The sequence below is a fragment of the Botrytis cinerea genome, chromosome 10 (genome assembly GCF_000143535.2).
Source record: "Botrytis cinerea B05.10 chromosome 10, complete sequence".
NCBI classification, from domain to species: Eukaryota; Fungi; Ascomycota; class Leotiomycetes; order Helotiales; family Sclerotiniaceae; genus Botrytis; species Botrytis cinerea.
The window spans coordinates 1,364,775-1,388,292 of NC_037319.1; the positions used below are offsets into that span (position 1 = coordinate 1,364,775).

The 23,518-nt window shown below is 45.2% G+C and overlaps 6 protein-coding genes across 6 annotated transcripts; 2 read left to right on the top strand and 4 right to left on the bottom strand.

The window, feature by feature from the left end:
• BCIN_10g03590 (hypothetical protein) lies at positions 1-1,802 on the bottom strand. The gene is made up of 4 exons (XM_001549968.2): positions 1,357-1,802; positions 697-1,247; positions 410-647; positions 1-348 (listed from the first exon to the last, which is right to left on the bottom strand). The coding sequence occupies exons 1-4, from the start codon at positions 1,458-1,460 to the stop codon at positions 225-227; spliced, it is 1,017 nt and encodes a 338-aa protein (XP_001550018.1). The 5' UTR covers positions 1,461-1,802; the 3' UTR covers positions 1-224.
• Positions 1,803-1,906: 104 nt separating this feature from the next.
• Positions 1,907-5,225, top strand: BCIN_10g03600 (hypothetical protein). The gene is made up of 5 exons (XM_024695574.1): positions 1,907-2,331; positions 2,390-2,739; positions 2,790-3,021; positions 3,083-3,396; positions 3,454-5,225. The coding sequence occupies exons 1-5, from the start codon at positions 2,314-2,316 to the stop codon at positions 5,099-5,101; spliced, it is 2,562 nt and encodes an 853-aa protein (XP_024551368.1). The 5' UTR covers positions 1,907-2,313; the 3' UTR covers positions 5,102-5,225.
• On the bottom strand, positions 5,187-8,574 carry BCIN_10g03610 (hypothetical protein). Its single transcript, XM_024695575.1, has 3 exons — positions 6,607-8,574; positions 6,292-6,500; positions 5,187-6,163 (listed from the first exon to the last, which is right to left on the bottom strand). Exons 1-3 carry the CDS (start codon positions 7,726-7,728, stop codon positions 6,049-6,051), a joined length of 1,446 nt encoding a protein of 481 aa, XP_024551369.1. The 5' UTR covers positions 7,729-8,574; the 3' UTR covers positions 5,187-6,048.
• Positions 8,575-11,583: 3,009 nt separating this feature from the next.
• On the bottom strand, positions 11,584-13,745 carry BCIN_10g03620 (hypothetical protein). The gene is made up of 5 exons (XM_024695576.1): positions 13,405-13,745; positions 13,000-13,354; positions 12,346-12,910; positions 12,055-12,294; positions 11,584-11,918 (listed from the first exon to the last, which is right to left on the bottom strand). The coding sequence occupies exons 1-5, from the start codon at positions 13,492-13,494 to the stop codon at positions 11,894-11,896; spliced, it is 1,275 nt and encodes a 424-aa protein (XP_024551370.1). The 5' UTR covers positions 13,495-13,745; the 3' UTR covers positions 11,584-11,893.
• A 68-nt stretch (positions 13,746-13,813) lies between these two features.
• Positions 13,814-18,703, bottom strand: Bcclu1. The gene is made up of 4 exons (XM_001549962.2): positions 18,481-18,703; positions 18,232-18,342; positions 18,120-18,172; positions 13,814-18,068 (listed from the first exon to the last, which is right to left on the bottom strand). Exons 1-4 carry the CDS (start codon positions 18,515-18,517, stop codon positions 14,349-14,351), a joined length of 3,921 nt encoding a protein of 1,306 aa, XP_001550012.2. The 5' UTR covers positions 18,518-18,703; the 3' UTR covers positions 13,814-14,348.
• A 178-nt stretch (positions 18,704-18,881) lies between these two features.
• Positions 18,882-22,619, top strand: BCIN_10g03640 (hypothetical protein). Its single transcript, XM_024695577.1, has 2 exons — positions 18,882-19,093; positions 19,147-22,619. Exon 2 carries the CDS (start codon positions 19,163-19,165, stop codon positions 21,785-21,787), a length of 2,625 nt encoding a protein of 874 aa, XP_024551371.1. The 5' UTR covers positions 18,882-19,093; positions 19,147-19,162; the 3' UTR covers positions 21,788-22,619.
• The last annotated feature ends 899 nt before the right edge of the window (positions 22,620-23,518 follow it).

Genomic DNA, 23,518 nt, shown 5'->3' on the forward strand with positions numbered 1-23,518 from the left:
TGGAGGTTTCTCATGTGATTTCGTATCTTCATGGCCCATGGTCAAAAATTTCATACGTTTCGTTCAATAATGTGTTTTCAATCAAATATATGTACAGTACAAACTCTATCACGTCTACTCCAGCTAAACCTAGCCAAACTTACAATGCTCTACTACCCAAAAACAAAAAGAAATTTCAATGTCCTCATTCTTACCATTACTCGCTCAATACTCGAATTTGTTTATTACTTGGCAATGACTGGTAAAACTTGCTTAGCTTTCGACGCTGCAAGATCTGCGGCCTTTTGCAATTGCTCTGATCTAATCTTTCGAAGATATCGGAAGAGAAGAATGAAGAGTAATTCCATTCTACATACGTATTAGCTTAATTACATCTCATTTGGGTTAAATTGTATGGGTCGAGTTTTACCTTTCTTTCGTCATCATTAGGAGACCTTGAACAATGAGTCCCTTGGTGATCTGTGGACCAATTCCCTTGAAGAGGCCCATCAATCCCTCATTATGAATGATGAATTGCATTACTTCAATAAAACTTTTGAAAGGTTTGCCCTCTCTTGAAGGTGGTGGTTTTGATTGAAGTCCAACCTTTGCAACAATCAAAGGCTGGGTTACAATGGTCGCAAGGGATTTGGACATTGCTCCCAATACTATCATTTCAATTAGATTCCGAAAGTCCAATTGGATTTACAAACTTACCAAATGCTTCCCACGGTTTGAGGTTTGTCTTGCCCGGGAAAACAACCTCTCTCAATCTTTGATACGCGCCATATGTAATGGCAGGGTTAACAACAAGTACTAAGCTGGCCTTGAGACCTCTCCAAAGGCCAGTCCAACCATCCTCGCTGTGGATTACATCCCGAGCTGTATCTAGCATTCCTTTCCTTTCACCCTTTTTTTGTGTTTGTTGACGAGTGGTAACTACTGCAACAGGAATAGTAAAGACCTGGGCAACAGCTCCTGCCACGGCTCCCAAAGACAATTCGATTGCAGTGCTTGGAGGCATGGGGACTTTCTGAGAAGAGAGATATAAGGTTCGAACGACTGAATACCAGTAGAAGTAGGCAAAGTTGGTCGAGGCTACACCGATTAAGGCGCCATTGATACCAGCATAGAGCCCAGCAACTCCATCATCGGCTACAATCTTAGAAATCGCATCCCAAGTTGACGTATAGTGGACTGCATCTTCACCCGTTGGTGCTACATCGGTCGGCTTGCGTTTGACCTGGACTTGCAGGCGAGTTTTTACTCTGGTAGAATTGCGAGATTAGCCACGACATACCAACAGAGTCGTAGAATACAAGCAAACGATTACATACCGCCTTGCGAATGCGCACGCAAACAGGGATCAAAACTTACATATCCAGGGGATATACCATAGCATTTGCAATGACAGCTCCTGTAGCTCCAGCAACTGCCAAACCCCAAGGCGGGATGACGGCTTCTTTTGATTGTCCTGTCATATTGGATTTGTAGAATATACTGGACCGACTTTGGATTCTTGAGTAGGAGGAATATAGTAGATTGGATTTTAAAATTTCATGGAGCAGCAAACAAACAAGCAATAATGGATATTGAGTCTGGGTATTATTAGGTAAAGAAATAGGGTTTAGTGCAAGGTCTTTTTCATGTCTTATTTGAGTTTTAACCAATTTATAGAAGACACAAGTATGTATCACAGATACAGATAGATAGATAAATAAATAAATAGGAGGTTATGAATATCTAAAATATGATATTCGGGTTGAAGAATTCATGAATCATATTCCGTCCTTCTTCATGGTTAGTCGTTATGTATTGCTCTCATGCGCGGCGCGAGGGTCGGAGTTTGTGACGTTCTTAAACCTCGGCTCGGATATTGGCCATGGGACCGTGCCCTTTATTCCATCGTCACCGAATTTCCACTTCTGCTCACGTGCCACTTCCACTGCCCCATGCCAAGAACACTCTCACACTGTATCCTCAAACAACCTTGATGGGATGAATGTCGAGTATCACGTGGATATTCATCTCTCTTGCCACTGATGAAACGGATAGGAAACGACGGCAATCCAAGCGGTTGGTTTAACTACACAAGCAGGCAAAGCATAAACACGGATTGACCAGATAACCCCTTACGACTTTGCCTACACTTCTTTCTCCAGCTTTACAGCGAATCCAAGTCTTCCTCAGCAGTCTGAAAAGCCATATATCATACGAACAAGTATTTGCATAGGGGTATGGCTTGATATCACCCGTTCGAGAACCCTCCCATGCATATGCTGCTCATTTTCGTATCTGGAGCAACATTTATCTGCGGGAGCTGTTGTAGCCATTATGGAAGCCAAAGCTCTTGTACGTCAAAACCCATCAATCCTGGTGATGGAATAAGTCGTTCTGACACTGGAGCCAGGAAACGGAGTTGAGTATTGACAAATGCAGCTCTAAGGAGGAAGCTCTAAAAGTCGCTATTGCTGCTATTGAATTATATATTGAAGTTTCGAAGCAAGGACTTGGGAGTGTCGAAAAGGCAAGGATCAACCGAAAATGCAAGGCATTGATGTTGAAAGCGGAAGAAATCAAGAAGTCTACCACATGGCCTATAAAACCCGCTTCGATCTTCCTGAAAGCTCCAGTATCTGAACGAACCTTGAGTAAACATGAAGAAATTATCTTGCTCGAGGGATCAAGATTGCATGGATTTATTTTCCCACGGTGGACCTCTGAGCCTGATGACACGATATTTGAAGCATCATTATACACGTATGTAGATGAAATGGATGAGTACCAAGGCCGTTCACTGACTCCAATAGAGACCCTGCAGACCTAAAGCTTTCTGGTGATCAAATTGAAACATTTGCAGGTTGGAAGAGACCTTACGAAAGGGATGATGTTCCTTCTCAAATGTTGAAGGACGTGGAAACTACCGATATTTTGATGAATGCCTCTAAAGACATTGATCTTGTTCAGGATATAACTACAGATTGTTCTGTCGTAGCCAGTCTTTGTGCAGGAACAGCACGTGCTGGGAAAGGTCATAGCAAGGTATGTGCACTTTTTACTGTCATATTGACCATACTTCAAGTTTGCTAACTCACTCTAATAGGTACTAGATACCATTTTGCGCCCATATGACATCAAAAACCAGAGGCCGAGATCATCCAAAAATGGGAAATACATACTCCGCCTTCAATTCAATGGCTGTTATAGAAAGGTCACAATAGACGATCGGCTACCAGCTTCAAGCTCAGCTCGCAATCTTCATGTCGTGGATAGAAATAATCCTATGTTGTTATGGCCTGCATTGATTGAGAAAGCATATCTGAAAGTGCGAGGCGGCTATGATTTTCCAGGATCGAACTCTGGCACAGATTTATGGATAATGACTGGATGGATTCCTGAGCAAATATTTTTACAGAGGTATTGTATACCTTTCCCCTGGTACCGAACTATACTGATCAAATTGGTACGATAAAGTGACGAAATACAATCTGAATTGCTGTGGAAGCGTATTTATAAATCTTTTGAATTCGGCGATGTCATGATTACGTTGGGAACTGGTAAGCTAACCAGAAGAGAGGAGGCTGACTTGGGCCTGGTTGGTGAGCATGACTATGCTGTTCTGGATATGAGAGAATGCGGATCTCAACGGCTATTACTCGTCAAAAATCCTTGGTGCGATGGTATGGCCTGGAAAGGGCCTAGACGAAGCCCAGTTCAGGAGGCACCAGGAGATAATACTTGGACGGAAGGTCTCCGGGAATCACTGGAAGCGTCTGACACCTCGAGAAGTTCCACCAAACCGGGAACTTTTTGGATGGCATTTGAAGATGTGATACAGAATTACGAATCCTTGTACCTCAATTGGAACCCTGGACTCTTCCGTTATAGACAAGATCACCATCTCTCCTGGATGATTCCACACGTTAATAATATCGGAACATTTACCCAAAACCCTCAATATGTCGTTCATTCTGTTAAGGGAGAAACTGTCTGGGTATTGCTAAGCCGACACTTCATCACAGAAGAACACGATATTGCTCTAGGTTCAAGTACACAAAGCATGGTATCCAAGTCCCTTGGCTTCATCAGTCTTTACGTCTTTGACGCATCCGGTCATCGCGTCTACTTGAGCGATGGTGCTCTACACCGCGGTGCCTACGTCGACTCCCCCCAAACTCTCGCACGATTCGAGCTACCCGCAAACACCTCCTACACAGTTGTAGCTGCGCAACAAAATCTTCCACTCCCGAAATACTCCTTCTCATTCTCCTTCTTCTCCCGCTCTCCCCTCACCATTTGTTCCGCCCCCGACAGTCACACCTTCAGCGCCTCTCACCCCGGTTCCTGGACAGCCCGTACAGCAGGCGGTAACGCCAGCTCCCCATCCTACCCCTCCAATCCTCAGTTCAGCATCACAGTCACAGAACCAACCGATATAATGCTGGTCCTCGAAGCAGACAAAGAAGACATCGCCGTCCACGTAACCATGATCTGGGCCTCGGGACAACGCGTCACCGTCATAAATTCTCGCGACATAGTCGGCGGCTCAGGCGACTACCGCCGCGGCTGCGCATTGGCAGAACTACACAACATAGCCGCTGGCAAATACACTATCGTCTGTTCCACCTTCCAAGCAGGTGAAATCGGAAACTTTACCCTGCGAGTCAAATCCTCGAGCAAATGCGAAATCCGACCCGTCCTCGCCGAAACGGCGGGGAGACTCGTGGCCAAACTCCCCACCCTCGTATTCCAAAATGGAATCGATAGAATGCTAGCCCCCATCACCGTCGTCCGTCTCACGCGTCTTAGATTCGTCGCAAAAACGAGAATGGAAAATCGACCGCCGCCGACGATATCGAGACCGAGTCTTAGAGTTAGTATCGAGAAGGGTCAGGGTCCTAATAAGATCCTGCTGGCGTCGTCCAACGAGGGAGAATTCAGCGATGCGGCGGCGGGGATCCGCACGAGGGATATTGATATCTCGAGCGAGATGAATCGGATGGGGGGGATCTGGGTGGTGGTGGAGAGGCTGGGCGGGAGATTGGGCTTTGATGAGGTTTTTGTCGAGGCGTTGAGTGATTCCAAGGTGGAGATTGGGGCTTGGGGAACGGGGGATGGATAGAGGTGATGGGGGTGACGGCGGTCATATGTATGTTTCTTTTCTTTTCTTTTTCAATAACAGAGTAAAGTAAAATAAATAAATTTTTTGTCTTTTATTCCTACGAGCGATTGAAATCCACACTTCAAAATACATCCATCCATACACTTCTAGAGTCTCAAATTGCTCTCTTAACGAATCTGAAGTTTAAGAATAAACTGGGTAGTGAGTAGTATGTAGCATACATAGACATGAAACCGAAGAATCCTGCTACTCAATCCATCTATCCAAGCATCCAAGCAGCCACCCATTCATCCATCCACCTACTCATCCATCCAGTCATTCGCCCAACCACCCAACCACCCACTCACTCACTCACTCCCCATATCCAATATCCCCCTCCCCCTCCCACTTCCCCCATTTCCAATATCCAATTTCCCCAATCTCGCGAAGCGAGAAGAAAACGAGAGAGAGAGAGAGAGAGAGAGAGAGAAAAGAACAAGAACAAGAATAAAGAGCAAAGCTCAATTCCATTCCATTCAATTCCATTCCATTGGCGAAAAAAAGAAGGAAAAAAAAAGTAACAAAAACAACAAAAAACACCCCCTAAATCCATTTCTGGTATCAAAAAGTGCCTCCTATACTCCATTCATCCAACCCAACCCATTCGAATCCGAATCCAAATCGGAATCCATAACCATCAAGTCATAAAAAGTTTATGCGCGCGCGTTCGTCGTTGCTAGGTAAAAGTTCACCCAGTAGAGCAAACGCAATAAAAAAAAAAGACCTCCCTAATGAAACACCACTCCGCTTTATGACTTTTTGCAAGAGAATTTGCAAATGCAATTTGTCATGCGTGAAGAAATAATCCGACCCATATATAGATAGATAGCTAAGCTCTTTATTTTTTTTCGATTTTTGACTCCGCTCTCCTTTTCTCCCTTAACTGCCACCACTCCGCCAAGTGGCTTTTAATTGCCACCTCTACGTCTTCTGCCTTTACTAGGACCTTCCGGTCTTTGCGCGAGCACTCCTCGCAAGAGCGGGTCGTCTTTATCTTTATCCGTGTGATGTGCTCTTACATGTCTATTTTCGCTGCAAGTTAGAAAAAAATCCGGGTATTTCCATTTCTTTCAAAAGCATGAGAATTTTCAAGTTATCCATCAACATTCCAAGGTCCTCCTACCACCCCAAATAGAGAAATTCGAACATACCTTTGCAGATTATCCGGCCTTGGATACTTGTGTTCTCTTTCCGGACAAAAAGGACACACATAACCCGGACTATCATGAACCAAACCATGTCTAATCATTTCATTTTTCCTCTTGAACCCCTTTCCCCCCTCGGCTCTCGAACATCCTCTTACCGTACAATAATGTGGTCGATTGGAAGAATGTACATTTGCATGGGAATTTAATAAATACTATTTATATACGAGATTAGCATCTTAGAGTTTAAGTACCTTTTTCTATATAAAATCTTTATTTTGAACATTCAGAAATCCATCAAAAGCATAGTCTCGTTCGTACCTGAGTTTGAAAAGGCGCAGCAAGACACCCCGGATAAGTGCACTGATACCCTCCAATCTGTGGATTCGTAATCCCATCTATACTCATACGATCAATAGCCATAGTAGCAGGAGTTGAAGCTGATTGATCAGTACTTGGCGTTTCCGCATTACTCCCGCTGCTGTAATCCGCCGTCATGCCGTATGGACGCCCTTCAGACGTTGAAAGTCGCCTCGAATTGTTCGTCGAAAATTGATTGAATAATGGTCCCGAGGGGGACATAATATCTCTCCGAAGGCCATTTGGAGAGTTACCTGGTGATGCTACTCCGGGTCCAGGAGGAAATCGTGAGATAGATCTTCCGGGAGATTGGGAGTATGAAGCTTCATTGGGATTGGGTAGTGGTTCCTCAACAAGCTGTTTCAATGATTCTGCTATTGATGGTAATTTAATATGTTGACACCCATTGCTATTTGTAGAGCCGGATTGAGGTGAAGAGTGGAGCATAGGTGGGAGACCTCCAGGATCGTTAGGTGGGGTAGAGTGTGTTTCCTCTATGCCACTTCCTTGTACCGTAGCATTTTGATATAATTCATGGGAAATGGAACGTAATCGTGCTCTTTCTATATCTATAGCATCCTGTGCTTGTGAATTTGTGTTGGCATTCCCATTTGCGGGCACCTTATTAGCTTCAAGAGCCTCCCCAGCGGCACCCAGCGAATTATTTCGAGACTCCGGAAATGTGCGCTTTATCATATCAACTGCCTTCTGGGCAATATCAAGATCAGCTGTTCCAGGAGGAATATCACGTCCCGGGATTTCCACCGCCGTGCCTCTGATGGGACTTTCGTCTCCCTCACCCTCATCCGAGGGCAACGCCTCATTTCCAGCATACCGCGCAATGTCAGGACGTTTCCCTCCCCCCATCAAACCCACAAGTACAGCATCAGCTTGACAAGCGCGACTCTTAGGCCATTTCTCACCTCTGCGTCCGTCCGGACCGGCTTCGGGACTGATGGGAGGAGGCGGATGAACCTCTGGGGGAGGAGAGGGTCTGATATTAATGTGCATCGCTTTTAATATAGGACTGTCGCGCGGACCGACGTCATCGGGATCAAAGTAGGTATCTGCGATCTCGGTCATAGTTCCATTGAGCCACTAAACGTATCGCATACATTGAACTGCCAGGCAGAGATTCATAGCATACAAGGCATGCAGGTGCAGATTGACTCGAGCGCAGTAGAGGTTCTAGCTAGACCATGCAAATAGGATTGCATGAACAATCCGAGTAGCGAATGGAATGACGGATTCGCAGGAAGTGAGGGCCGAGGCTCGAATCGTTTATAGGACTGGTGGGCTCGTTCTTGCAAAGGATAATTTGACTTCCAGGGCTGCGATTATATTGCGCGAGCTTCTAATCGTACCTTCCCGGAAACGCGCAGCCGATTAATGATCTTGCTGACCTCGGGCAGATAATAAAATATACACAGTGAAATTATAAAAGAGGCAAAAGGAAATTAGAGTATAAAATATGGGCAAAATAGTATGTATATGGTTGAGGGAAGAATAAAGTGAAGCGTGCGTGTGAGATCTGTATAGAAGGTCCGGTAGATCTGCCCATGAGCCACCAGCCAAGTTCGTTGATTACTTCAGACGACCGTAGAATTAGCGCAAATCTGGAGCCCCAGAATCCCCTCTTTAACGCTTTAACGTCCAATTTGCACTATTTTGGTAAAAATTGCATAATACGAGCACGTTCTAACATGAAAATTTGTCAAGAGTGTAGGTGTGTGTGTGTGTGTGTGTGTGTGTGTGTGTGTAGAACACGATGGAAAAAGGGAAGTCTACGAGAATGGCTTGCTAGATGTCAAATGTCAAACGTCAAATATCAAAAGCAGACTAGACAAGGCAAGACAGCATTAGACGGCAAGAGAGACAAGTGTATAGACAAATGTGAGAGTAGCGGTGCGGTGAACTCCTTCCTTCCCCAGGAAACAAATGAGGGGGGAATCTGGATTTTTTGGGTTTGGTTTTTTTTATCTTTTATCTGGCCGTGGGTGGGTTTGTGTATCTGAGTGGGTGGGTGGGTGAATTGGAATAGATATGGATCTGGGTCCGAATATACCTTGAGCAGGTGCTTTCTTATCCAGCATGAAGAAACAGAGCAGATTAGTAGTAGTACGACACAGCTTTTTTGTAAGTGCTGCGTACGTACATTGTCACTGCCCTGCCTGCATACCTACATCTATACATATGCTACTCGGGCATCCTCTGGCGTACTGACCGGCAAAGCGGTCGAGCAGTTTCTAATTTCAGATTTCAGATTTCTCTGGGGTTGTTTTGGAATACGCATAGTGTACCTAGGTAGAGTGGTAGTGTAGCAGGTGGTAGTGTGGTAGTGTGGTAGCTGTCAAATCTATCAAACCATATCTGCGGCCAGCAAGAGACGATCCATGGAAAGGTTCGAAATGCGGAGTATCTTTCGCTCGACCCATGTATACACACGCCAGGACAACATGTTCGACTCGAGGAGATATGATTAGAAAGGAGCGTAGAGCGACGGCAATAGGACAAGAAGCATTGGCACGTGAATCGTCAAGTACCTCCTCATGTAATCTAATTTGATCCAAAGAACTCGGCATCTATTTATGAAAGCTTTCGCATTCTCTGTACCCCTACATCGCAAAGAAGGCAGGGCGAGCCGGTAGATGATTAACCAATGGTTTCCAATATCCAGGTGGAACTCGACAAGAGATCGACACTTGTATAGGGCAATGGTCCCGTTCAGATAGATAGCCATATATCAATCAGTATTCTTCCGTGTCTCCTCCGTAACCTATGTAAGGTTGTTCGGGATGGCCGTCACTAGAGCACCCCATGGACTTGGGGGGGATCTAGAGCACATGTCGTATGCCTCGGAAGTCTGGCCGAGTATATTAGTCAATACATACATGCTACTCTGAATACATCGCAATGTTAATATCATGCTCATGTACCTCACTCAAGTAGGCGTGGTGTATGTGTGGCTTATCCTCATAGGTGGGTAGGGTAGCATTATGGTTTGCGCCGCTGAAGAGCGCCGCATCGTAGTGTTCGTTTGCCGAGAAGAGACGAGGGAAAAAGAAAAGAAGAAAGATAAAACGGTCATTGATGGCAGGGTCTATCTTTTTGCCCTCTCTGCCCTCTCTGCCCTCCCTGCCCCCTCTCCTCGAACTAGATTCGCAAGTGGGCAATGAGTGCGAGCAGAGTAGTACATGGCCAAGCAGACTTGAAATTTCCTGCGTGGAAAGACTTGCCCAATTAGATTAGAAAACTGCAACTAGGGATTGACGGCTCTTGCTAAGTTCGAGAATTGAGGCTGTACTTGTCTTGGTTTTTGGCACCAGGGGGGGGCTAGTCACAAATGAAAATGCTTCATTCTGTCAAGGTTAACTTGGGTCAAACTTCAGAAATATCTAGCCTGGCGAGTAATAAGCACATACATACATACATGCAGCATCAACCGTGATACCAAGACGAACGAACATGAAGACGAATGGAAATTAATGTGATTCACCGTTACATTGAATTTCGAAACTACTCATAATCCCATGCTATCCATCCCTCTCCCTCTCCCACATTCTCATCTCCCATCTATTCATCCGTGTTGAATGCTCACCGTTTAGAAACCGTTCTCTCGCCTCAGCATAAAGCTTCTAGTCGATGAAACTTCCACTCCTCTACCGTAATCTCACTTGACAATTGCGAAGCCATCCGACCCCTCCAGTCTCACCCCTTGAGGTAAATACCACACAAACAAGAATGTATGAGGTATAACATATAACATATGACATATATAACCTATCACCCAACCCCGCACCCCAACCTCAACCCCTCAACCATTCATCCAATCCCCCAATCCAATCTAATCCAACTTATTCATCCTCAAACTTCTAAACTTCCATCCGTCCATCCAGCCATCCATCCATCCACACAAAATACAAAAACACCCCTTCCCTTCTCTCCCACTCTTTCACCTACCGACCTGCAACAAGCTCAAGTACACTCAAATCAATCAATAGCATACATCCAAACCACCCATACCCATACCCACCCACACCCACACCCACACCCAGCATGCGGCTAAAACCAGCACCCTCCCACCCATCCCTCACAGTGCACCACCATGAGCCGCACGCACGCACCGCCCATCCCCCAATCCAATCAACGCCAGCCCAACCCATGAATCTGCAGCTTCGGATAACTCGAGAGCAACGTCGGACAAGCCAATCCCTTGCCCTCACAAGACGGGTCATCACAACCGTAAGCATTCGGTCCATCTGCCGATTGCTTTTCTGCTTTTGCTTTCGTCCGCTCTTTCATTCTTTCTGCCTTGGATCCAGATGTGTATGTAGACATGTATGTGTGTGTGTGTGTGTGTGTGTGTGTATAATATTCATTCCAGATTAGATCGATACATGATACTGCAGCAACTTTCAAAGTAGCCAACTCAACAAACAAACCCAATCCATCTACCTAGGTCCTCCCTATCTACTATAAGCCAACTCCCCTTAACCATCATACCACGTACCACACACACGATACACCATGGCCCATCCCATCCCATCGCACGCCATCCATTATCTCCCTACCTCTCCCAAATCAAAATCAAAATCAAAATCAAATTAAACTCAAACACTACCTAGGTAATCAACTGATTTCCATCTTCCAGCACAAACTCCCCTCCTTCCTCTTTCCTCCTTCCTAAGTAAACCTAGGTAGAACAAACCCCAACCCCAACCCCAACCATTCCATCGCACCACACAAATAAGAAGTGGGATAGTAATAAATAGTACGCGAGCCTCTTAGAGCGAAGAAAGTTACAGTACATATAACCGTGAGATTGAGGCGATGCCCGCGGCTCACCTGATCCAGCCCACTGCATCCGAAAATATGCCTCAAGGTAACGGCATGGATAGATTTTTGTAGTCATTGTCACGTTCCAATCCCAATCTCTCGTGCAGATAGATTATCTATCCAGTGTTCAACAATTTTTTGGGGTTTAAATTTTTTACAAATTTGAGGCTTACATACAAGCTTACATGCATATGAACCCTGAACGCCATTTGCGCCTCCAACCAATGCTCCAACCCAAATCGTCATTATCCGATACCAACCAAGATGCGCGCATACTTCCCATTGCAATTTATCAATATCGATTCTATCCCTTACTTGATCCCTTACTATTCTCTTAGTTCTCTCCCATATGCTGTTCTCTCCGAATAAGGCTCCTACTGTACACAGCTCCCCGTGCGGCTCCTAAAAGCATTTACATATGTTCAATAGGTTCTTCTCTAAATCCGCGAATCAGCAATTACCCATACAGAAAAACATTCACGGGTACCAATTAGAGTTGCAACAACACGTGACAAAGAAGAGGAATTCCAGACAAGATCTAACGACGGGTATGAGAGATTCAATTGAACTTACGGCAAGAGCTCATCCACATCACGAACGATGCAAGACTTCAAAGGAGGTCGGACAAGGTCGTTGAACAAGAAAGTTCCGTACACGAGTAACACGAAGCCAAGAACTTGCAACCACTTGAAAGTTTCCCATCCCAGAAATAGTGATACAATCCAAATAAAGAGTGTACGACAAGTGTCAATGGTGGATCTAGATGTGGCACTGACTGTTCTGGTTACAGAAAGTCCAAAGAAGTTGAATCCACTATACAGGTTAGCGAAACAGAAGAGATAAGTAGAAATTGAGGAGAATTACCCGATGCTAATCATGATAAGCACACTTGAGACTCCAATGGCTTTGTAGTGTGTGATTTGTCTCCATCCTTCAACAAGATCGAAGTATCCATATCTTCCCGCTGTGGTTCTACCGACTGCAAGATGGAGTACGATCATACCAAAAATCGTAACCCCAAACCCGAAAAGACCCTCCCAGCCTACAACTTTGAGAGGTTCCAGAGCATAATTTTCCAGAATGTATTCCTCCAAAACAAATTGAGAAGCAGTAAATATTTGAGCGCCCGCAATTAAAAACACGCCAATAATAGCGCGTAGGGCTTCTGGAGTTCTGGCTTCTCTTGCGGCTAGCTTTAGTGCGTCGTGTACAAGCGCTGTTGAAGACGGCGCAGCTTTGTCATCCTGGTAGAGAGCTCCAGCCAGACCAACAACAGCGACTCCAAGGACAACGGTCACCAAAGCAAACCACTGAAATAAGTGAAGCCTTCTTTTCAAAAAGAGTACACTGAAAACTCCAACAAAGAGCACCAAAGCTCCTCGAGTCATTTGGTAAATTGAGGGGACTACAAACAAGAGACCGACGTTCACTAAGAAGTGCTGTTAGTAACAGTATGGTAAATGTGCCTTGTGGATGCAAATGCTGATTGATCAAATGTCCGGAGCGTAGACTACTCACTCAAAGTTGTTCCACAGATATCACAGATAGCCGGCAATGCTAACAATAGCACTCTCCATCCCACCAATGGTAACCTGTTTTCGTCCAAATCCATCGCCTTTGCAGTCGAAGTTGTTAAGATGCTCGCCCCATCGTTATCTGCGGCCTCTCCTTCATTTGTATCAACTGCTTCATAACCATTCTCTTCAGGCTTTAGGTTCTTTGCGACATAGCGGCGATAAAGAGAAAGTGCGCCAACAAATAGCCAGCAGCCCATTTCTCCAATGAACATTTGAGCCGTTTGTATGACCGGCTGTTCGAATAACGCTCGTTTCTTGGGATCGGGATTGTCGCAATTCCGGACGCAAACATTGTCCTGGCTTATGGTTAGCAGATAACAGAAACAGACTCGAAGCGTATACTGACTTGATATTTTGTGAGAAGTGTATTGCAGACTCCCGTAACCAGCATCATGGCTACCAGGAACGGTATGAGTATTTTGGGGCTGATCGCCATCTTGACGATATGTGATGGACAGACCGGCGGAGGCGTAGGTGTATCTAGGTCAAGGAACCATATAGTCTAACAAAACCACAACTAATCGTAAATTGGCATGCACCGATCTGTTGTTCTTATGTTGCAATGCAGTGAAATAAATAAAGATCAGAATCCGATATACTTGTATTTGTATAATCCGTGGTGAGGTTGATTACTCTTTGTCTCGTATCTATTGGGGCACGATTAGGAGCTAGGTTGAAGGCTGGAGCTTAAGGAAGGAGAACTCGGGCGGTGACGGTTTTTGGTTTAGCCGATGACTATCGGAACCTCACTTCCCTGCTTTCCATCACAAGATCATTTTCTGAATCAAGCCAGCAACTCAATCATCAGTTACTACGAGGTGTCTATCTATGGACATGTCATAAAGTGCACGAAGTCTACAACAGCAAGTTTGGCTCAATAGTATTGTCATGTAAGTAACGTATGAATCATCCATTGGCACATCTGATGGATGATGTATAGTACACACCGGTGTCAAGAATCACCACATGCTAAGAAAAGCATTCGAACGTCAGCGTCTATATAATGAAGGAGAGAAGATGTCTTTTTTTGGTTCCGTAATGCGTCTTAAATCATGATACATGAATGTACAACTGCCCATTACCCCTAATATCCCATGGGCTATTCAGTTTATACATCAAAACGGGTCGTAAAACATAGACACGTAAATGCTAACCAGCCAATTCCACTCCCGAGTGTGTGAAAGAGGTAAATGAAAACGGATTGTTGATACATTGCTTGCAGAAATGAATTTTGATAACTTTTACGCCGCCCAATGCTAAATTGCAGATTTTATACTCCGACCCTATGCCTTATTTACCGGCGGTGGCTGCAGCACCTCCTCGTCGTTTTGGGTTGCTTCGTCCAGGTCGTTTCTTATTTTGGTTGCTTTGGTCGCTTCCTTCAATGAATTTGAGAAGCTCATCGATGCTTCGCGAATCGAGTCCCCTAGGAGTGTCTCGACCAGCAGCAGCCTCAACAGTCTGGCCAATTTGGGGTTGGACTTGAGTCTGTCCAAGAGTGACGCGGGGAGAGACTCGAATTCCTCTGTTTCTGCGGGCTTGGACATCCTTTGCGTGCTTGGCAATCGACACAGCATTTTGAGTAAGCTGTTCAAGCCATTTCTCAGCTTCCTTGGTGTTCTTATCTTCTGCACCTAACTCGGTAAGGAAGATGTTGTAAGACTCGCGCATACGATTGACGGCGGACTTGGAGTCTTGGTCCAATGCCAAAGCTTGAGCCAATTGGAAGAGTAAAGTTGCAGCATTAATAGAATGCTTTCCGTAAACCTCTTCACAAATCTTGAGGGATGCTTCAAACCATGTGCGAGAATCGTGATACTCCTTCAAGTGTTGCAGCATGACTGCAGCGTTGTTGATTGTTGTGATAGAGTCAGGATGATTTGGACCATAGACGACCTTCCACAAATCCAAAGCGTGCTTGATGTATGTCAAAGCCAACTTGGTCTCTCCACTTGCGTGTGCAATGAGTCCAAGATTGAGATAGTTCAAAAGTGTCTCAGCATTGTCAACACCTAATGTTCTCTCGGAAACTATGACAGCCTTGCGGGCGAGTTCCATAGCAGCCTCCTTCTCGTCGAGTTGATAATAGAGCATCGACAAGGAGTTATATACTCTCGCCACTTCAGGGTGCAGGATACCATAGATCTGCTCGTGTAATGACAAAGATTCCAAGAGTAATTCTTGACCCAACTTCTTTTGGTCTTGTAGAAGAGAAATACGACCAGCTTCCAAAGCTTCTTCTGCAAGGGAGCTTCTTGGAGACGCTTCTTTGATGACTGGGACAGTGTTAAGGATATCATCTGGGTTGAAGGTGACAGGCGATGCGGCATTTGCAGATACAACAGCAGCAGGAGAGGCTTCACGGGCATTCTTCTTCTTCTTCTTGCCGTTGGTGCTCTTTCCAGTGGGGGCCGCTTCCTTTGTGGCCTCACCATTAGTTGCCGGTGGAGCTGCTGCTGATTCAGTCTGTGATTGCTTTGTGAAATGATAAGGCTTCATCTCCAATTGAATACCAAGCTTCAAGGAAACTTCGCGAAGAAGTTGCAAATGCTTGATACCTGCAGTCCATGTAGAGTCTAGGGTGTAGCGGAAGCGACGAAGAACTTGACCTTCAATCTCTTGTTTAAGACTCTCTGGGGTAACCTCCTTGAATTTCAAATCTGCCTCTGGATAAAGCGCAGCTATGGCCTCATCCACATCTGGTTTTGGAGCTGCGTTCAAATCTGTGCCGAGCAAGCAATTGAGCAGATGGGCAATACATGAGCTCGTCAAAGGAATAGGGAGGTAACGAAGATAATTGCCAGCAACATGCTTGAATGCTCTTGACACCATCTCTTGAACCGCCAGAATTCGTAGAGATTCAAGTCTCTTGCCATCCGCAAGAGTAGCAACTTGACCGAGGTATCTGAGATTGATACCGCGCTTATGAAGGAGCCTGCTCAAAGACTGTCCATCCATAGGGAAACCAACATCGCCTTCCTTGAGATCCTTCACAAGTTCAGGTAACACTGTCTTGCGCAGGAATTCACAAACTAATCGAACTTGTTGTTCATCCTCGGCAAATTCGGTCTTCTCTTCATCAGTTTGTGGCTGCTGTCCACTGAAAGCATCTGGGTTTAATGCAAACTTGAAATCGCCAATGTCGATTCTTTCTTGATCAGGCTTGCTGGGTTCTGCAGCCTCATCTGATTCGCTTTTCTTGGCCAATTCGCCATTCTCGGTTGGTTCCTCGCTTTTAGCTGGCTCCGATGCCTCAGTTGCAGCTTCGATTTCCTTTCCTTCGGCAGCAGGCTCAACGGCTTTCTGAGCCTGGCGCTTACGTTCCAATTCGCCGTTCACCCATTCGCGCATCTTGACCTTCCAGTAAGCTTCGACTAATTCGGGTCGAATAACTGTCATGCGATGTGGATATGCGGATTCACTCGCTGCATCAGCCTCCTTGGGGCTGTCAAGTGCGGTACCAACTTCCTCCATCCAAGTAATATCCAATGGGGTAACTCTGTACAAATCAAGAACATACTTTCTTCCGTCAGTACCCAAAAGACCCTTAGTTTCGATACTGCCTTCAAGATCATGACGCTTTGCATCTTTGTCCCAAACTGCATGCTTTTTGACTTTCAAGGCTTTGGAAAGCTTCTCGAAAACAGACACAAACTTCTCATCCGATGCGACAATATCCTTACCATCTACTGCACCATAATCGATTTGGTTCTCGCCTGGGTCGCGTTGTTTGAATATTCCTGGCACAATACTTTGTCCAACAATACGCTTTCCAAGATAGTCAACAACTACGGTTCCTGGTGTAAACAAGCCGTCGATATCCAATTGGTTGACCATGCGGACTCCCATAACATCCTTGCCTACTGCTGCTCTAGCGGCCTCGTCACCACCCTCCGAGGCAAAAGTACCCACACCGTCGGCTCCAAAGGAAAAGAAAACGTTGTTGTATACGAAAATTTGAGCATCTTTGCCTTCAGTTGGGTTAAGAGGGGCTATTTCACCTCTAGCGACTAGAATCGCACCACGAGCTGCGGCATCGTTGTAATCGGCGAATAACTTGGAAGTCAATCGTTCCCGGAATACACGATCCTGAACAGTGTCTTTTGGCAGTTCCCTAGTAGACTGGAATTCTTCATTCCAATCTCGCAAAGTTTCGCTGTTCTCAATACCAGCAATTAGATAATTTTCCTGGGTGCGGGTGATATCAGCTTGATGCGCAACAAGGGGAGCGGTTGCTGATGGCACAATCCAAGGGTTTGAGGGAGTTGCATTTGTGATTTGGAATGTGGCCAAAGGTTCCTTGGCGTTGTTATATTCCTGAAGGCCCTTGAAGGATTCCTCAAATGATGGAGACAAATCACTGAGGAGTGCTAAAAGTGAGTGCGCGGAATGGGCTTTTGGCGCAGATTTTGGCGATGGGTCAAATTTGCCCGTTGAGGATTTGTTCACGTAGAAGCCAGATACGTGAGATGTGATCTGGAACTGCTCCCCCTCGTTTGTAGTGACCTGTAGATAGAGCAGGTGTCCCTTCTGTCTAAGATGGTAAGGTGGGGGGTTCCAAGGAGAGACTGAAATTGACTTGACAGTTTTTGGCCCTGGCTCTTGTGCTCTTGGTAGAAGGGTCGAGAGATTGCCGGAACCTTGGAAGTCAAATCCAACCATTGGATGTGACGGAGCTGTACTCGTGCCATTTTGACTAGATTCCTTTGATGTAACCGAATCAAGCAACGAAGCTCCTGAGATAATACCATTCAAGGTATCGGTACGATCCCCGGCAGCACCAATGAGCTCCCGTACTCTAATAATATGTATTCTTGCCTCCTTCTCCGTATACGGGTCCTCGACCAAGTGTATTTCTGAGTCCGCTGTTAAGCCAGGGACCTCTGATATCTGAACGAAGTCGTTTATTCTCTCTCCCTTGTGCTCGAGATGGAAACACGAGTACTGGAAGGTTCCGGGCAGCTCGATTATTGACTGTCGAACATCGTGTATAGCTTCTTGAGAAGAGACCTAGCTGTCTGAGCATTGGATCTGCAAATGTTATGAGGGGGCTGCACTCACGATGATCTGAATTTTATGGGGCTCGCGGGGAAGCACCACAGTCAATTGAAAGACTGTGTTCTCGCATTAGCATAAAATCTGGATAAGTCTTTAAACTGCCAACTGATCCTACCTTCACCGCCCGCTTCCCCACCATCTTCTTCTTCATGGTCAGCACCATTAGTTAAGGCAGTCTCTTCCGTGGCAAGCTTTTGCGAGCTGCTTGAAACATCGGTAGGGGTTTCTAGAGACATTGAATGTTAGCAGATGACTCATAATAGGGCATACATTGAAATGGCAAGACCAATTGGAAGTAAAACTTGAGCACATATGCATTTCCGAGGTGCTTTTCGAGTTCTATAAAGTGCTTGGGGTGGCTTACCAGAAGCAGCGTTGTTGACCTCATTGTTTACAGCCATTTTGTACCTTGAAAAGCTCTCTTATAAGTAGGTATAATACAATAATAAGAGAAGAAGGTACAAATCGATATTCCAACACAAGAAATGGCAGGAATTCAAAAAGACTTTGGTTGATTTTGTTGTACAAATAGAGTGTCGAGAGAAAAGAAAAAAAACCCCTCTTTCTGTTCTGGATGAATTATATGCAAGTGAAGAATAAATTTATTCCATTTTCTTCAAATCCAAAAGGGAAAGTACAAAATTTAGTTGACTGGGCGGAAAAACCCGGCCCGTACCAGTATTGTGACCATCCTTGCTGACATCACCACCGCAACAACCATCGGCATTCGTTCACTACATATGGCGAGCATTCAATTCTCTCTCCGCAAAACATCAACATCAACATCAAACAGCATCAACCTTACCTTTCTTATTGCATACAATTCCTAATTTCTTTTGCTATTAAGTATTGATATAGATCCATTCTCTATGCTATTGCCTCTTGCATTCTTCTATAGAACTTAGTGATTTGCTACGATTCTGTCCTATCCCATATCGCGCAGAGTCCAATCAATACGCCGAACGCAATAAGAATCAGTATGCTTGATCTCCACTTCTTTGGCGGGGGCTAAGTTAAATTAATGATTCAGGCTATAGGTTAATGTCATGGAGGAAGGGGGTGCTCCTCTGGGAATGGGATCGGGAAGCGTCTCCAATAGTTTCACTTTCACTCCAGTGCGACGCAAAGAATCGACATTGAATCACGGCCGACTTGAGCAAGATGCTGAAAAGGATTGGACTGCGGCTCGATGCAATCGTTTATTACGACCATTAAACTCCCGAATTGCAACTCTGCGTAAAAACAAACAGAGCTTCGTCAACTGTGTAAATGCGCAGCCTAAAAAGGGCAAACCGCTCTCTGATTACAGCAGCGAGGCATCAGACGATTCAATATGGGGTGTTCGAAAGAGGGTCGGGATGAGATACAGCGGGAAATCAACCTCTAAAAGAAGAGACGCCAGAGGACTGGGGCAATATCGCAGCTTCTTAGAGCCTCCTCTCCCCATGCCATCAAATGCGAGCTTGGAGTACCCAACTGAAGACATTGTAGTTCCAACGCCAGTGCTCAATCGAGCATGGAGACCATCTGCACCGTGGAGACAAACCACCCCACCCTATCTCCCAATATGGAATGTTCCTGAGGATTGCCAGCGGGTGAGGCCAAAGTCTATTCTAGCTACGGATGCGCCAATCCGCGCTCGCCCAACAGGTAATAGCGCTCAAATTTTGAACAAAATGCGGGCTACCATGAGTATTGCTAGCTTTCAAACTCTTGAAGGTATTTATAATGGCCTTGATGCATTACTAAAGGCAACACGTTCTACTACACATAAGGATCATAGAAGAGGACCCAAATCATTGCTATCCATGTGCCTTGCAACAGTACCAAAGTATATTACTACGGAGGAAAAGCTGCTATCTAGTGAGATCAAAAATGTAGGTTCTTACTTGGCCATTGAAAAGAGGGATGTTTCTACAGAGACTTACTATGGACTCGAGAGGGAGTTTGAAGTATCTGGGCGAGGCTGGAAACAACTTCGAAATGTGGTTCGACCTCATGGTGTTCAGATTGTTTGCGATGCAATCTTGGAAGGTCTTTTGGAACCCAATTTTAGTGAACTACTCGTCGATCTTTGTATATATTCAGGAGATTACGACGAAGCAGAACTATTACTTTCAAGTCTACTTTCAGTATATAAGTCTCCTGCTCCAAACCCAAGAGCTCATAATCATGCGTTGCCTGGGCCACTGGCAACGCTTCGTAGCTTCGTCGAAAAGACAGTTCGTACAGGGTTTGTGTATCGGCAATTCTCCATGTTAATTCAGCGTGGGAACCTTCCGCTCCCATGGGTAGCAACATCAGCATTTGCCCCGGTTTGGACTGGTTTGATGCAGGATTTATCATTGAATCATGCGAGAACAGATGCTACGATGCTCATGGATGCCGTGCTACCACGCCTTGTAGACTACGTGTCACTGCCCGACTCCTCGTCGGATACGAGCTTCTATGAAATATGCAGATCAACATTGTTAAGCGTGCTGACAACGATTACATCTATCATACTCCTTAGTAGGGATGGAGAGGAACTTGAAGACGAAGACGAGTGGGCAATATCTGAATCCATGCTCGACAATGAGACTGCTGGAGAATTGCCGGTGGCGAAGGATACACCGCTGGGATATTTTACTGCACATGAAATACAGGAGTTTGATCACTTCGCCATCATTAGCGGTACTCATTTCAAGCTTTTGAAAGATTGTCTCGAGACCGTTAGGCGTAATGATAAGGAAACTACTCTCAAATGTTCCATTTTTTCCCTGGCATGTCTAGTGACTGAGCCTAATGCAGATGAGATCCCAGATTTCATTATCGACTCTCTGTACGAGACGTGTGTAAAAGAAGCTGGGAATACAAAGTCAAATGATGAAGTTCTTTTTTCATTTGTCCAGAAGCCGCTGTCTGCCTACGACGAGGCTGTTAAGTTTTTATCTTCAGTGGCTCGTTGTTGTGGAAAAGGGGCTTCTACCTCTGGTTTTGAATATCTCCAGTATATACATCGAAGACTCAAAAAAGTGAGCACAGGTAGAGATCTGAAGGCGAGGACTATCTGGGATGGGATTGTAGTGGATAGCGCATTTGCCTTCGCACGAGTGACACCGGGCCAAAAATACCTCGACTACGCGGAGTCTATGGATAGCGAGCTTCATGCAGGTGACCACAAAAAGCCTGATTCGGCGAGCACAGAGGCTCACCGTGAATCGACAAACTTTAGGTGGGAAGAAGGTATAAGCTCTTGGGTAACAACAACACCTGCCACCAATACCAAAAAAACCAAAGGCATGACCACCGACTTTGAGAACGAAGAAGTCGAGCTTGAATCGCCTTCAATTGTCCGTTCACGACGCGCTATGCGATTAAGCCGAGGGACAAAGAGGAAACGTGATGGTAATGAGCATGAACAATCTACCGAGCCAGAAATGAAAGCACCACCAGGAACTCAAATGGGAACACGCAGAGGGAACGCCGCATCCTTAGGCACCTCCCACAACAATAGCAGTGATGATGAGCTCAGCTTCAACCATGGATCATCAGAAAACCGTCGTGTTTTGAAAGATCTCGGAAACGCGGCACCTCGAGGTCGATCAAAATCAGTCAATTCGAAGCGACAAAAAGAGAATTTACCCACCAGAGGGCAATCGTCACTCAGTGAGGATGAATTGGGTATGTGAGATGGCATACACATCGGCTATATCTCTATATAGCTAAATGGGGAATTATTGCCTCTCGAGACGATGATGTTTCATGCAATGACTATGGATTGACGGAACAACAGAGCAGACGGTGACTACTCTTACCAATTTATTAACTATTAAGGAGTTTTGGAGAAAGTGTATCGTGGAGTTTCAATGGAAGAAGCTGTGACATCAGCAACGTTCATGCTCTGCATATAATGAGACGATCATTTTGCAATTAGATCATCAGATTGCTAGAACACGGGTATTGTTGCCAAAAGACAATACGAATCCTCCATGGGACGACGATGCGACGATTGATGTATGAAAAAATATTCGCATGCGTAGGGGGGCATGAAAGCATAGATGTCTGAGGGGGCTTGGCGCACGTGGATATGGACGGTTGGATTTACCTGATCTTTAATGATCAGAAAGATCATCGTGATTTGGGTACTATGCTCAGTTTATCTTGTGTACAATTGGTGTTAAGGAATGCGTTACGCGTCATTTGACAAAGCGTAACTTTGGCTGGAGCCTCGAAGGATATTTGCGATTTGGATGTTTCAATGTCAATGTTGGAAACACAACTATTTTCTGGCATATTGTAATACTCTAGTACAAGCCTATGCAATACATAGGAAGGCTTTTTTCGTCATCTGTCTGTGAATTCGTGAGCTGAATTGATACATCATGCTGCATACATCTCTCATCTAGTATATAACCTATTTATCGATGCAGAGGAGGCTCTTTCGGGACTTCTTCCGCTAATATTATGAGTGGTGAGCGGGCGACCTGCTCCGAGATATATTTAATATGGAAATCTCTCCCATCTTTGTTTCCGTAAAAATTGAATCACAGAGCGTGTAGGTATTCTAGGACCTCTTCAATCCACTCTCGAAATACAGCTGCCTTATACGCTAATGGAGTATTTTTGTAAGTTGCCCCAGTGTTATGTTCTATTTCTAGCCATGTATCCATTATCCGTTTCGCTGTCTCCATTATTGTCTCCAGCAGGTATGTAATTATGAAAGGAAACTGCGAGCGCTCCACAGCCTCCGCTCGATACGGTATCCATGCAGACGCTATCGAATCTTGGTATACGGAACTTGATTTACCACTGAGCATTGATGATGTATTGTACTGCGCAGTTGCTGAATGCTTACCTTTTTGTACGAAGTAGAGTGGAATGTACATGTCAAATTCAGACTAGGGCTTGAGACGGCAAGGACTGCAGCGCTTGTCATTTGTCATTGCTGTCATGTTGGCTTGGGAAGTAAAAACGGTGGGAGTGTCGGGGTTTGTGGAGGGGGAAGGATGAGAGTATTGTTTATTTGATGGGTGGATGTTGGAGAGCAGGTTTCATCCATATGAAGGTAGGGAGGAGTTTTCCTTGTCACGGGATATTGGAGGTCATACTTGCTTTCGGGACCGATGGGCAGAAGAGTATGTCAATTTACATGCTTATATCGTATGTACAGGTAGGTAGGTAGGTAGGTAGTAAAATACTTGTTGCTGTTGTTGTTATGTTGACCTAGACTACACACATGATATGTTTTCGACGGAGAAAAAGAACTCCGCACGGAGTGCAGAGTTCGAGAACGTTTACCTACCCAGCACCTAGGTACGGACGAAATTCAAATATATTAAATTTCAAGATTTTACAGTTCGTATTGCGTTGGGATAAGGATATGTGATGATATCGTCGACAAGGAATAAAATTTCATTTTG